Here is a 13,480-nt window from a genome sequence, read left to right as displayed (position 1 = left end):
CACTCTTCAATCTACTCTGTTCAGATTAGTTTATTTATTGACTTGTAGATGTTGCTGGGAAGCCTAAGCGTTTTTTGGCTCAGAGCCTCATTTCTCTGTCCTTGGGTTGGTGAGAAAAAGGCAGGCAGATCAAAGTTGTGTAAATCATTTGTCACCATTCAGGATTCTGCATGCATTGCAGGATGCATGTTTAGTGCATTTCATTCTAAAACTACTAGTAGAAAATTATAAGACAATTCTGGATACCATCTTTTCTTTATTCGATTATTGCCAGCAGTACAGTATTGTAGCTGAGAGATTTCAGTTTGGAGACAGCATTTTAAATCTCTGCAGCTGTCGTTTTGATAGGGTGATCTTGTGTCAGTCACTTTCTCAGCCCTAAGAAGGAGCAATGGCAAACAACTTTTGAAAAACTTTGCCCAGAAAACTTCAGGGACTTGTCCAGGCAGTCTCAGAAAATTGGACATGATTGAATGGAGCGGAATGGGGAAAAAATTAAATCCAGAGTACACTTGAACCACAAAGACTAAGTAAGTCAAAAGTGGACAACTTTTCAGCTTGTATGTACTGTATGTAGTCCACTAGGACTCAAAGATCCACACACAATTACTACTGCTGGCCAAATTTCACCTAGTTTGTACCTGTACATTTGATTTTTCTTGCCTAAGTGTAAAACATAATTATTATTATTATTATTATTATTATTATTATTATTATTATTATTATTATTATTATTATTATTTATTATTATTATTTATTATTATTATTATTATTATTATTATTATTATTATTATTATTTATGGTCACAGACCAAAACACAAATACAGCAAAAGAAGAACATGGGGAAATTAATCATGAACAATTGGTCATCAAAAATTTGACTAAGGGGAATTACAGCGTTCTCCTCTGATGGTTACAGCTCTTAAAAATTTTTTGGAAACCTGAGAAGTGAGGTATGAGGAGCCATCCACTAGACAATATCAGAACAAATTACTAACATTGGGTCTAGAAGGGTCTGTTTCAAGGAGAGACAGCAACTTAGATCTGCCTGCGTTATACATAGGGCAATATAAAAGGACATGCTCCACGGTTTCAACCTCAGCTCTGTCACAGTGGCATAGCCGCTCGTTAATCAGGAGCCTCTTAAATCACCCCTCCAGTAGTGCTGAGGGCAAGACATTAAAGCAAGCTAGAGAGAAAACTCTTCTATACTTGGGAATGGTTAGAGTGTAAAAATAGGAAGCCATCCTCAGTCCGTAATTATTAAATTAGCTGAAGATCAGAGGGGAGCAAGTTTTGTTAGCTCTGGCTCGTAGATATTGCAAGTCAATGTCCACAAGCCGTTGGATTACCCTAAATTGGGCATCCTTAAGGCCATAATCTCCCAGGGCATCCCCCATAAAACCTAGCAGGTGTAATTTCTTCTTCAGTTCCCTCTCCCAACGAGAAATATGAGAGTCAGCAAACACCAGGGAGAGGTAGCTACCAGGAACTGCCAGAAAGCATCCGAAACCACCATTTAAAGGTGTTAATCCACGCCATACATTCGACTGATCGAGTGCCCAGTTCCAGGTACATCAGAGCAAAACCAACACAAGGAGGAAGACCCAGAAGTTTTCTAAGAAAGACAGCCTGGGTTCCTTCAATACAATCCTTGAAGCCCCATATCCATATGGGAATTCCGTAAAGAGTTTGAGCCAGAGTTTTGGCTTTGTAAATACGCAGAGCAGAAGGAAAAACTGGCCTCCTTGGGTATAAAAAAATCTTAAAATCTGCTGGTGACTACAGGAGGCCGAATTAAGCACCTGGATTCAATGTCTAATCCAAGCACCAGTGTTCTGAAATTGAATACCTAAATACTTAAAATGGAAAACCTGCTTAACAGCATTACCATTGATAGCCCAGTTATACAATTTATGGGCTCTAGAGAACACCAATACTTTGGATTTGTCATAATTAATGGACAAGTGGTTCTCAGCACAGTAAGACCCAAATGCAGAAAGTAATCTTTTCAGATCTGGCCTTGACAATGAAAGGAGGGCCGCATCATCAGCATAAAGGAGAAGCGGGATCTTCGTAGTTGACAGCTTTGGGACATGGGACTCAATATGTCCAATGTGAAAGGCCAAGTCAGATAAGAATAAATTAAACAAAAGAGGAGCCAGAACACAACCCTGCCTTACTCCGTTCTTAATTGGGATAGGATTAGAAAGTTCTCCCTCAAACCACACCTGACCTGACTAGAGGTCTGGTTGTACAAGGATGTAATTAGGAACAGAAGACATCTATCGATAGAACTTTTGAGCAGTTTTGACCACAACAGTCCCCTAGGGACTGAGTCACGGATTGCCAGTTAGGAACTGCAGGAGGCAGCTGTGGCCCAAGCACGGTCGAACTTGTTGACGCCTGGAAAATTGCCAAGAAATGGTTTTCCCAATCTCCTTTATACTCCTGCTTCAAGCGATAGTAGTCCTCTGGTGGGCATTTATCCCCTTGATTACGATAGAGCAAGTAAACCCGATTAATCTGGTTTCTGAGCATCAGACACTCTTTGTCAAACCAAGAATTATTTCTTGAATGATATGGACCACTCGGCCTACGGATGGCTCCTAGCTCCCTTTGAACACTATTAACTAGCGATTCAAAGGCCGAGATTGTCCCTGGGCCACTACTTGTTAGGGCCTGATTGTATAGGCTGAGACACTCCAGAGATGATAAAAAGGAGTGGAACTTTCTTTCTTTCGTTAGAAGACCATTTGATCCTCCTCGTATACGAGGCCACATGGGGATCTAATATCTGGGGACCCCTAGGGAGATGTATATTTGAGGAAAGCCCAATGATTGTAACCAGGGGGTAGTGGTCGCTCTCCTTAAGGCAGTCCACATAGAAAGCACGGACTGCCTTTCTAAGAAGCTGGGATACCAGCACAAAATCAATAACACTACTGCACGTGAGGAACTAAAAGTAAACTCACCAGCTAGATCATCTAGGGTACTCCCATTAAGAATTATCTTATTGGGTTGGGCTGCTAAAAGGGCTAATTCATCCTTAGAATGTCTGGCTGAAATCAGGTGTCCTATGGCCTGGAGGGTTTCTTGGGAGTAGAGTGCCTCAATCGATGGGGGAACTTGGACTCCCAATCAGGCATTAAAGTCGCCCCCTATAAGGATGTGCAGCGCTGGGAATTTAGTTTCCATACAAGTAATGTAATTCTCCAGCATGCCCCATTGAGCCTTAGTATCAGCTTGCCTCATCGTCGGGGGAAGATAAACGTTGAACACTAACAGTTTGCTGCGTCCTCTCTTAATTAGGAGTGCCGTAGCTAAAGAGCCACAGAGGGGCAGCTCCACTGTCTCCACTTTCAAAGAAGTAGAGACCAAGCAAGCTAGACCACCCTTAGGCCTTCCTATCATAGATTGTCTGGTGGCGGCCAAGGAAATGACCATAAACCCTGTAAGGGATATCTTATCGCATGCCCAGGTTTTCCTGAATCAGGACCACATCAAATGAGTGAATATAGTTGGCTGAATTCTGTGGTACCACACGTTCTCCCCCAGCCTGCTATGTTCCATGAAAGGCACTTAAGTGTGCGGGTGGTGGTGGTTACCAAGTTTAATAATCATTCTGTGTGATTAATTTTTTCCAGAGTGCCCTTCGGATCCGAAAAGATACACCCGTTGTTAAGTGGCAGGGTCATCCTCTTAGGAGGCAAAGGCAGGGAAGGAGGGAGGGGAGGCGAGCCTTGTTCATGGGGCTGTAGGGTTCTAAGCGCACTCCAGTTCGTACTTGTGGCATTAATTGGTTGCTTAGCTGGCAAGTATTCAGCAGCATCAACAGACGGAGTTTGAAGTAGTTCTGTATCTTCAAATTTACGGATTAGACATTCTGGAGAGAGCGCCAAGGGAGCTTCCGTTGGTAAATCAGTATAGACTCCCTGGAATCCAAGGGAATCCTTATCAGGTAGTGAAAGACTCCAGAGCTTGGATTTAACTGCATCCAGACACTTTATGATTTGGGCCCTTTCTGGTTCTCTGCATTGAATTTCATTTTATTAGATAGGGCTCAGTGTTCAAGTCTGTCAAGATCCATCTGGATCTTGAGCCTGTCTTCTCAGGTTTTGTCTATTCCTGCTATTTTGGTGTCATCCGAAAATTTGATGAGTTTTCCTTCTAACCTCATCTAGATTGTTTATGAAGAAATTAAAGAGTACTGGGCCTAAAACAGAACTTTACGTCATCCCACTGCTTCCTTCCTTCCTTGAACATGTAGTTCCATTAAGAACTACATGTTGAGAGTGATTTGTCAACCAGTTAAATTCCATCTGGTGGTGATGCTGTCTATCTCATATTTTTCTAACTAGGTTGTGATCTACTTTGTCAAATGCCTTACTGAAATCTAAGTATACTATGTCCATAGCATTCAGCTGGTTCACTAGTTTAGCCATTTTGTCAAAGAGTGAAATAACATTTGTTTAGCATGAGCTGTTTTTGAAAAACCCATGTGGGCTTTTGGTTTTAACTTTGTGTCTAGGTGGTAGCAAAGCTGTTGCTTGATTATCTTTTCCAGGATCTTCCCAATATGTCAGGCTGCTTAATACGTCAGGCTGATTGGTCTGTAGTTTCCTGGATCAGTTTTTTCCTCTTTAAAAAAAAATGGGGACCACATCAGTTCTTTTGCAGTCCTCTGGTATTTCCCTGGTACTCCAGGATCTTTGAAAGATATAGTACAATGGTTCTCAGGTAGCATCTGCCAGTTCCTTCAGAACTCTGGGATGTAATCCATCCGGTCTCAGTGACTTGAACTCATCTAGATCAGAGAGATGTTCTCTTACCATTTTCTTGCTTATTTTAATTTTTATTTCTAGACTGTCTTTTACTATGTTTTGGTAGGTTGGGCTATATTTTCTTTTTGGATTGAAGACTGATGCAAATAATGAATTGAGCAGCTCTAATTTTTCTCTGCTGCCCATTACTTCTTTGCCAACATCTCCCATTAGTGGACCAATGGTTTCCTGGAGGTGTGTGTGTGTGTGTGTGTGTTGAAAGTTTCCTGGAGGTCTCTGTGTGTGTTTTTATTGTTTTTATATTTGTTGCAAGTCTTACTTCATTCTGAGCCTTAGCTTTCCTGACCTTTGCAAGTTCCAGCTATTTGTTGATACTCTGCCTTAGTTATGTGTCCCTCTTTCCAGTTTTTATACTTATCTTTTTTTTGTCTTTCAGTTTGTCAGAGTGTGTGCAGCCAGGCTGGTTTCTTCTTGGATTTCTACTTTTTCTTCTCCAGTGGTATTATGGTGGACTGAGCTTTTGTAATCATATTCTTTAGAGTTTCCCAAGCTTCTTGGGTTGTTTTCCCTTTTAAGATTCTCACCCATGGTGTCCTTCTCAAGTTCTCTCTAAGTTTGTTGAAATCAGCCCTTTTAAAGTCTAAAGTTTGATTATACTCTATTGTGGGTTTCTGCATTATATTGAATTCTAATATGACATGGTCATTCTCCCCCATGTTTCTGCAACTTTAACCCCCTCTATCATTTGTTCTCTCTTAGTAAGAATTAGGTCCAGGGTAGCTTCCCTCTAGTTCCCTCCTTTACCTTTTGGATAACAAAGATAGGTTGGTCAGAAACCTGTTCGATCTCCCACTTGATGCAAATTTTGTCTCCCATAATAACTAATAAACCAATTAATGTACTATTTCATTTTTTTTAAGTAGAAACCATCTTGTTACTTTGTTCATGGATTGTTGCATAATACTACATTACTATTCATACAGCATGCACAACCATACTTGCGCATTACTCTATCCGAAGGGAAAATCTCCATGAGTCCTACTGAGGGGTGGGATTCCACCGGTATAACAACCGGTTCACGTGCGCTCCGCATTTTAAAAGGGCAAGTTCATACTTACCTTCAACTGCAGCCTCTGTGAAGAAATCAGCTGAAGCACGGCAAACCCCTTTGCCACGTGAATCAGCTGTGCTCTAAACCAGTGGTTGCCAACCAGTGGGCCCCGGCCCACTGGTGGTCCATGAGAAAATTATGATGGTCCGCAGAGAAATGTTACCCCCAGAGCACCCCCCAAACCAATTAATCCAGGCTGCGCAGAAACACAAGGCTGTGCCACCCACATGGCCCTACTCCCCGCCAACTCACTCCTTACCTGGCAAACTTGCCTGCTAAGTTGCTATTTTTCCTTTTTCCGACCATCATCTGTTCTGTTGTGCCAGGAGATTTAGATTAGCTAGAAAGCAGGAAATCGTTGGATTTCTTGCTTTCCAGCTAATCTTTAGAAAGCAGAAGCCTTATCTTTAATCTTTAAAAGCAGAGCCGAACCTTACTTAGGACTGAAGCAGTGCAGACTCAGCTAGCCGATTGCAGAAACACAGATTTCTAAGTGAATCTGTGATTCTGTGAGCAACTCGATCTGTGTGCTGTCCCAGCCAGTCTATGGGAATTGGATAGTTACTTAGGAATTATGAGCTGTCCCCTTAAGGGAATGCATCATGGTAAATGTAGTTAAAGGTATCCTGGGAAATGTAGTTCATGTCATGTGGCCACATCTGTAATCCCGATTGGTCATTAATTTAACCCTCCATGGGTTGGGAGAGTTTTCCTCACTTTTTCCTGAATTCCCTAACTCATGGCAGCTGCTTTCTATCGCTACGAGATGGGTTAGGAGATAACCATCTTTTACCTACTTTGCCTGCCTGCTTTGCATGATTTTGGGTAAAAGTTGCTCTTTTTTTATAAAAAAAAAATCAGTATTTACATACATGGTGTGTTGTGAGTTAATTTTGTGAGTTTGCTTGCTAGCAAATTTTACATTTGCTTGCAAGCAAATTTTATGTGACAGACTCAGCTAGCTGATGGCAGATAGATCTCTGAATGAATCTGTGATTCTGTGGGCAACTCAATCTGCCTGCCTGCTCTGCCTGATTTTGAGTAAAAGTTGCTCTTTTTTATAAAAAAATTCAATATTTATATAAATATTTATAATATTTACATACAAGCCATGCCCAGCTAGTCACATGACCCACCAAGCCACACCCACAAATAGGCCATGCCCACACAACTGGTTGTTAAGAAATTTGAATCCTACCCCTCCCTCTTTGTGTGTGTGTGTGTGTGTGAGAGAGAGAGAGAGGGAGAGAGAGAGTGGTTAGATCAGATTTCTCTCTCTCTCTCTCTCTCTCCTCTCTCCCACCAATGTCAGCAAGCCACCGTCAGTCCGAATTCATATTAGTGGTCCCCGGGATTTAAAATTATGAGTTTGGTGGTCCCTGAGGTCCAAAAGGTTGGCGACCCCTGCTCTAAACAAAGGCATAAAGCACAGGAAAGAGTGGGGGCAGGCGGGCGGGCCCTTTTCCTCATCGCAGAATCCCACCCCTGGTCCTACTGAAATGACTGGCAAGTCCTACTCATTGTAATGTGTTGCCCAGATGAGCTTCCCACTTCACTCACTGCAAGAAACAGAGGTGGCTTTGATGGAGGTGACACAAACATCTTAAAATATTTCTTATGTGGGCAATAAATAACAGCAGAGAAATCTTTCAGGAGCTTTTGTAATTCCATGTTTTATTGCAGTGCTTAAATCAAATCCTCCCCAGCTGGAAAATAATGAGACAAAGCTCTAGAAAAACAGGAGTTGAGCTATTTTCAGCCATGAGTCTGGAGTGAGACATCCAGGATCTGTTTCGAACAGGAGGTGGAGAGGACAGAGAGTGAGATTGACAAGATACATGTGCAAATAACTCTGGCGTCTTACCAAAATGGGTATGAAACGCCTGGCAATGGTTTGCTCAGCAGCTGGACATTTGGAAGAGTATCGAGTGTTGGGCTTTTCTGTGCCTGGGAAAAGGATGGGGGCAGGGTAGAGAAAATCAAAAGTTGGGAGGGACTAGAGAAGGTAAATGCTACTCTCAGCAATGGACAAGTAGCAATGGACAAGTAGCTCCTCTAAGAGCTGGAGATTTATTTTGCAGCCAAGGGGTTTGTCACACACACACACAAAAGGGGTACTGAGGTGATGGGAGCCGAAGAGAAAGAAGAGGTGCTTGTAAGTCTCTCTGGAGGAGGCCCCTGGGGCTTCCGCTTACAGGGAGGCTCTGAACAGGACAGACCCCTCCGAGTATCCAAGGTAGGACCTTCTAGCTCTCTGGAGTGGACACAGACACTCTGGGGAAAGTAGATGGGAATCTATTTGCTCCATTCCAAGTCATTTATTTTCAAGACTGCAACAGTCTTCCCTGGAGTTTAAATATCTGTGCTTGCTGTACATGCAAATTATTCTAAATTTCAAATAAATATGTTGTTGCCGAAGTCCATGTGATCTCTGCAGCCAGCATTTTTATTCCCGTGCTACTAGTTTTGTTAACTGAAACAGCACATTTTAAAATTTAATCTTCAAAGACTGGAAGTAATGTGCTAAATAAGAATCCAAAATTTACTGTTCCCCAAACTGATATTTTTAAATTTTATTGTAAAATTTATTTGCCATTTTTTCCAATATCAGGTAAATTTAATTACAAATACAGTACAACTTCTGTTAAAAAATGGTAGATGGCAAGTAATATTTTAAAGTATTTTGCAATTTCTCTTATGCAGAGGGGATTACCTCTTTCAAGTAATGTCTCTGTAACGAGTACATCTTCCAAATCCATAATTCAAAATTTAAAGCAATATTTTACGCATATACATTTTCCAGCTCAAATTCGGGCATTTAAGATACCAGGTTTTTTAAAAATTGGGTCAAAAATACACAAGCCATGCATGGTAATTAGGATCTGAAAAGTGTTGAAAACAAAAATGGAATTTAAAAAAGGCAGTATTAATGTTGCTTGAATTCCAGAGTCCTTTGGTCCTAACCAGTGAAATAAAAATGTTGAGAACTTAGTGATGAGTTTGTGCCCTGAATGTTGTTTAGGAAAGTGATAACCCTTGAGAACTTTTAAACTGGATCTCTATCTGCCATAGAATCAAATTAATCTGTATGCATATACTACTGTATATCCACATTGTCCTAAAATTAAACCACTCTGAAACCAATGCAGTATAAAAATCTTGTCTTATAAAAGTGAATTGTTTCTAACAGAACCCATGGTGATGGAATAATATTAGTTATATCAGAGTTGCACTGTGCTGTCTAATATTTTCTCCTGTAAAGTATCAGATGATTTATCAGAAATGAATATCTCAAGTGTATTTTATTCCCATATTGCTTTTCTGTCTATGAATCTACAGAAGCTGCCAACAGCAGATCTGTAGATCTATTTAAATTGGTAATAAACATGCAAACAATCTACAGCCTGTACTAAAATCATTACCTGTAAGATCCTTAGGAAATACACATTAAACATTGTAACACAAACATGTCTGTAACAACTGGCCAAAGAATACTTCCAACTACTGTTCTCTAATGTCTGTCACCTAATTTCAGAACTGAAATGAAGCTGAGCATAAATGAACTGTTCTCACCATTTTAGTTATGTGGATGTGATAGTCCTTTTCTTCTGAGAATTAACAGCTCACCGAAAACTGGCAACCAATTAGAAGGTTCTTTTTTGGCAAAAGGCGAGTGGAGATATCTCCGCCAATTTACAGTATAACCATTGCCAATAAGCAAGGGCCTCATCATATCTCCTTAGTTTCAAGTCAAAAAACCCACCACACACATTTTTCTCTCCCCATGAACAAAAGCCCTAAAACAAATGTGAATCATCTCATGGTTTGTATAATTTAGCTTAATCCCATTTTAGGTGTTTCTTATCCGCCTTGCCATGATGATGAGAGAAAGTAGAAGGCAGGATGAGTTGGGGCTTACAGACTAAACTATTTATGGCTGTTGTCCTACTTCATTTATGAAATTTAAGTTAAAGTTATAATTGTTATTGAATTGTAAATGTCTTGTTGCTTCTCCTTTTCCCATTTTTTTTACTGCAGTATTTTTTTTTACTTTATTTACATAAAGTAAAACAAATAAGATAACACTTTTTGCGCAAATATGGGTAGGAAATATACATGGTCCTATTTGGGTGTCAGGATTGAGGAGTGGGAGTTGTGAAGGCAATATAGTGAAAGTCTACTTGCAGAAGTCATTTGTTGCAACCATCAGCCAGTCCAGAATTAACACCAGGAATAGTCAGGCTCTTTGAGGCAAGTCTGCCGGACAAAGGTAAGACTAGGGGTCCAGGCAGAAAAGAATCCTGTGCAAAAATGTCTGCCAGGCAATTACGGTTCAGGGTTAAATTGCACACCCTAACAATGGGATGACTGCTCTCAAGCAAGTTATCCTGGAAGCTGCTGCTCTCTCATCTTCTCAGCTGCAAAGGCAGATCAAGTTGCCCTTTAGCTCCCTTAATGTCTTTCTCTCGGAACGGAGCACTTCAGCACTCAGTGACCACCTGCTGTTGCTGCTGTTGCTATCATCTGCTTAGCTGTTTCTTCTCCTTCTTCTCGCCCTCTGCTCAAGGGACTGGTTCAGGCTCAGTGCCGGCCTGGTCTTTTAGAGACAAGGTTTCCATAGAGTATTTCAGCCTCTCTTCCCATCCAAGGAGTCTTCCATGATGCTTAAGAGATCATGGGAAGGAAAATGTTTCACATTATCTGGGCCTTGGGTTTGACATAGCATGCTGATCCTAACAAAGTTTTGCCCTTTTTTCTGAGTTTGGCATGACACATGGGATTAATCAAACAGCACAACAAATTAAACTGAAATATGGTTGGCTACTTTGTGGCTTAGTGTTATGTGAAAATAGCCTGGCTTAATTTTTACTCTTGGTTTGTAATTTTGTCACCTTTCCGCCCCGCCCCCCCCCAATTTTAAAATATAAGTAAAAGATCTTTCACTCTTAACCCTAAAAGTTTCCAGTTTGCTTCTTGTCACAGTATCTTTTTATATCTCTGCAGCCAATCATCCTTTTCACAGAAATACATACGGCATTTGCTCATTTTCAAACGGAGGTGAAGTTCAAACCACAGAACACAAATTTTCTCTTTTAAAACTATATTTTCCTGCTCTTAAGAAACGAGAGATACTATGGAAGAGCCTGAATAGGAAGCAAAAGGGTAGATTAAAAACCAAACACAAATCCATAATTCTCTCATTTAAAATTACCTTTTCAAAACACAATATCTTTCACTCAAAGCCTACTATTCAAAAACATAATATCTTTCACTCTTTCTCCTACTATTTTATAGCCAGAGAAAGACCTACCTGCCCTCTTTTCTCCTCTGTTTTAGATTACCCCAAGGTTTTGCTATTTGTAAGAAGTGGTCTCTGAGGCGAGGTTGAGCACACGTGACTTCATTCATGGCTCCACAAGGCCTTCCTGGCACCTGCTCTCTCCTTTTCTCCAGCTGAACTTCCTGTACAAGATGAAACTCTGTTATACACCTGGATGGCATTTGGCCTAATCCTCTCTGTCTTGTGTTGCACTATGTCATGGATGTATATTTGTTGTTAGTTGCGAAGTCGTGTCTGACTCACCGTGACCTCAAGGACAATGTTCCTCAAGGCCTTCCTGTCCTCTACCATCCTCCGGAGTCCATTGAAGCTCACACCTACTGCTTCAGTGACTCCCTCCAGCCTCCTCCTCCTCTGATGTCTTCTTCTTCTTCTTCTTCTTCTTCTTCTTCTTCTTCTTCTTCTTCTTCTTCTTCTTCTTCTTCTTCTTCTTCTTCTTCTTCTTCTTCTTCTTCTTCTTCTTCTTCTTCTTCTTCTTCTTCTTCTTCTTCTTCTTCTTCTTCTTCTTCTTCTTCTTCTTCTTCTTCTTCTTCTTCTTCTTCTTCTTCTTCTTCTTCTTCTTCTTCTTCTTCTTCTTCTTCTTCTTCTTCTTCTTCTTCTTCTTCTTCTTCTTCTTCTTCTTCTTCTTCTTCTTCTTCCCTCAATCTTTCCCAGCATTCTTCTCCAGTGAGTCCTTCCTTCTTACTAGGTGGCCGAAGTATTTGAGTTTCATCTTCAGGATCTGGCCTTCTGAAGAGCAGTCAGGGTTGATCTCCTCTAGGACTGACCGGTTGGGTCGCCTTGCAGTCCAAGGGACTCGCGGAGTCTTCTCCAGCACCACAGTTCAAAGGCTTCAATTCTTTGGCGCTCAGCCTTTCTTATGGTCCAACTTTCACAGCCATACACTACAACTGGGAAAACCCTAGCCTTGACTATACACACTTTTGTTGGCAGGGTGATGTCTCTGCATCTTTTAATTTATTGGCTGCAGTCTCCATCTGTGGTGATGTTCGAGCCCAGGAAAATAAAATCTGTCTCTACTTCCATTTCTTCCCCATCTATTTGCCAGGAATTGAGAGGGCCAGATGCCATGATCTTAGTTTTCTTAATGTTGAGTTTCAAGCCAACTTTTGCACTTTCTTTCTTCACCCACATCAAGAGGCTCTTTAGTTCCTCTTCACTTTCTGCCATTAGAGTGGTATCATCTGCATATCTGAGGTTGTTGATATTTCTCCTGGAAATCTTAATTCCAACTTTTGATTGACTTTCTCATGATGTGCTCTGCATATAAGTGTAACTGGCTGGATGACAGTCTACAGCAGGGGTTCCCAACCTGGGGTGCTCGCATATTCCAGGGGGTGCGAGAAAAGTCCAGGTAAATAATAGGATATTGGCTATATGTTGGCATTTTTATTTATTATTTATTTCAGGGGGTGCGAGGTTTGAGTGAAATTTCTTTAGGGGTGCAGGGAGAAAAAAAGGTTGGGAACCACTGGTCTACAGCCTTGCCGGACTCCTTTCCCAATTTTGAACCAATCAGTGGTTCCGTGGCCAGTTCTCAGTGTTGCTTCTTGACCGGCATATAGGTTTCTCAAGAGACAAATAAGATGGTCTGGTACTCCCATCTCTTTGAGAACTTGCCACAATTTGTTGTGATCCACACAATCAAAGGCTTTAGCACAGTCAATGAAGCAGAAGTTTTTCTGAAACTCCCTAGCTTTCTCCATGATCCAGCGTATGTTGGCAATTTGATCTCTAGTTCATCTGCCTCTTCGACATCCTTCCTGTACTTCTGGTAGTTCTCAATCCAAATACTGCTGGAGCCTAGCTTGTAGGATTTTAAGCATAACTTTACTAGCATATGAAATGAGTGCAATGATGCAGTTTGAACATTCTTTGGCATTGCCTTTCTTTGGAATTGGAATGTAAACTGACCTTTTCCAATCCTGTGGTCGCTGTTGAGTTTTCCAAATTTGCTGGCAAATTGAGTGTAGCACTTTTACTGCATTGTCTTTTAAGATTTTGAATAGTTCAGCTGGAATACTATCACCTCGACTAGCTTTGTTGTTGCTCAGATTTCCTAAGACCCATTTGACGTCAGATTCTAGGATGTCTGGCTCGAGGTCAATGACCACCCCATTGTGGTTATCAGGGACATTAAGCTCATTCTTGTATAGTTCTTCTGTGTAATTTTGCCATCTCTTCTTAATCTCTTCTGCCTCTGTTAGGTCCCTGCCATTTTGGTCCTTTATCATGCCCATCTTT

The 13,480-nt window shown here is 41.1% G+C and overlaps 1 protein-coding gene across 1 annotated transcript in view; it reads left to right on the top strand.

Annotated features, from left to right (window-relative positions):
• The first annotated feature begins 7,818 nt into the window (after positions 1–7,818).
• SYNPO2L (synaptopodin 2 like) overlaps positions 7,819–13,480 on the top strand; it is a 69,485-nt gene continuing 63,823 nt past the window's right edge. Inside the window, exon 1 of the mRNA XM_026674255.2 lies at positions 7,819–8,131. Coding sequence (XP_026530040.2) covers positions 8,021–8,131 — 111 coding nt within the window. The 5' untranslated portion in view covers positions 7,819–8,020. The remainder of the gene's footprint in view (positions 8,132–13,480) is intronic.

Source organism: Notechis scutatus, chromosome 4 (genome assembly GCF_049901735.1).
Source record: "Notechis scutatus isolate UNSWTSFEM ecotype Mainland chromosome 4, rNotScu1.2, whole genome shotgun sequence".
Taxonomy (NCBI): Eukaryota; Metazoa; Chordata; class Lepidosauria; order Squamata; family Elapidae; genus Notechis; species Notechis scutatus.
The sequence above is the reverse complement of the archived record's forward strand: the minus strand, read 5'-3'. Positions and strand labels throughout refer to the sequence as shown.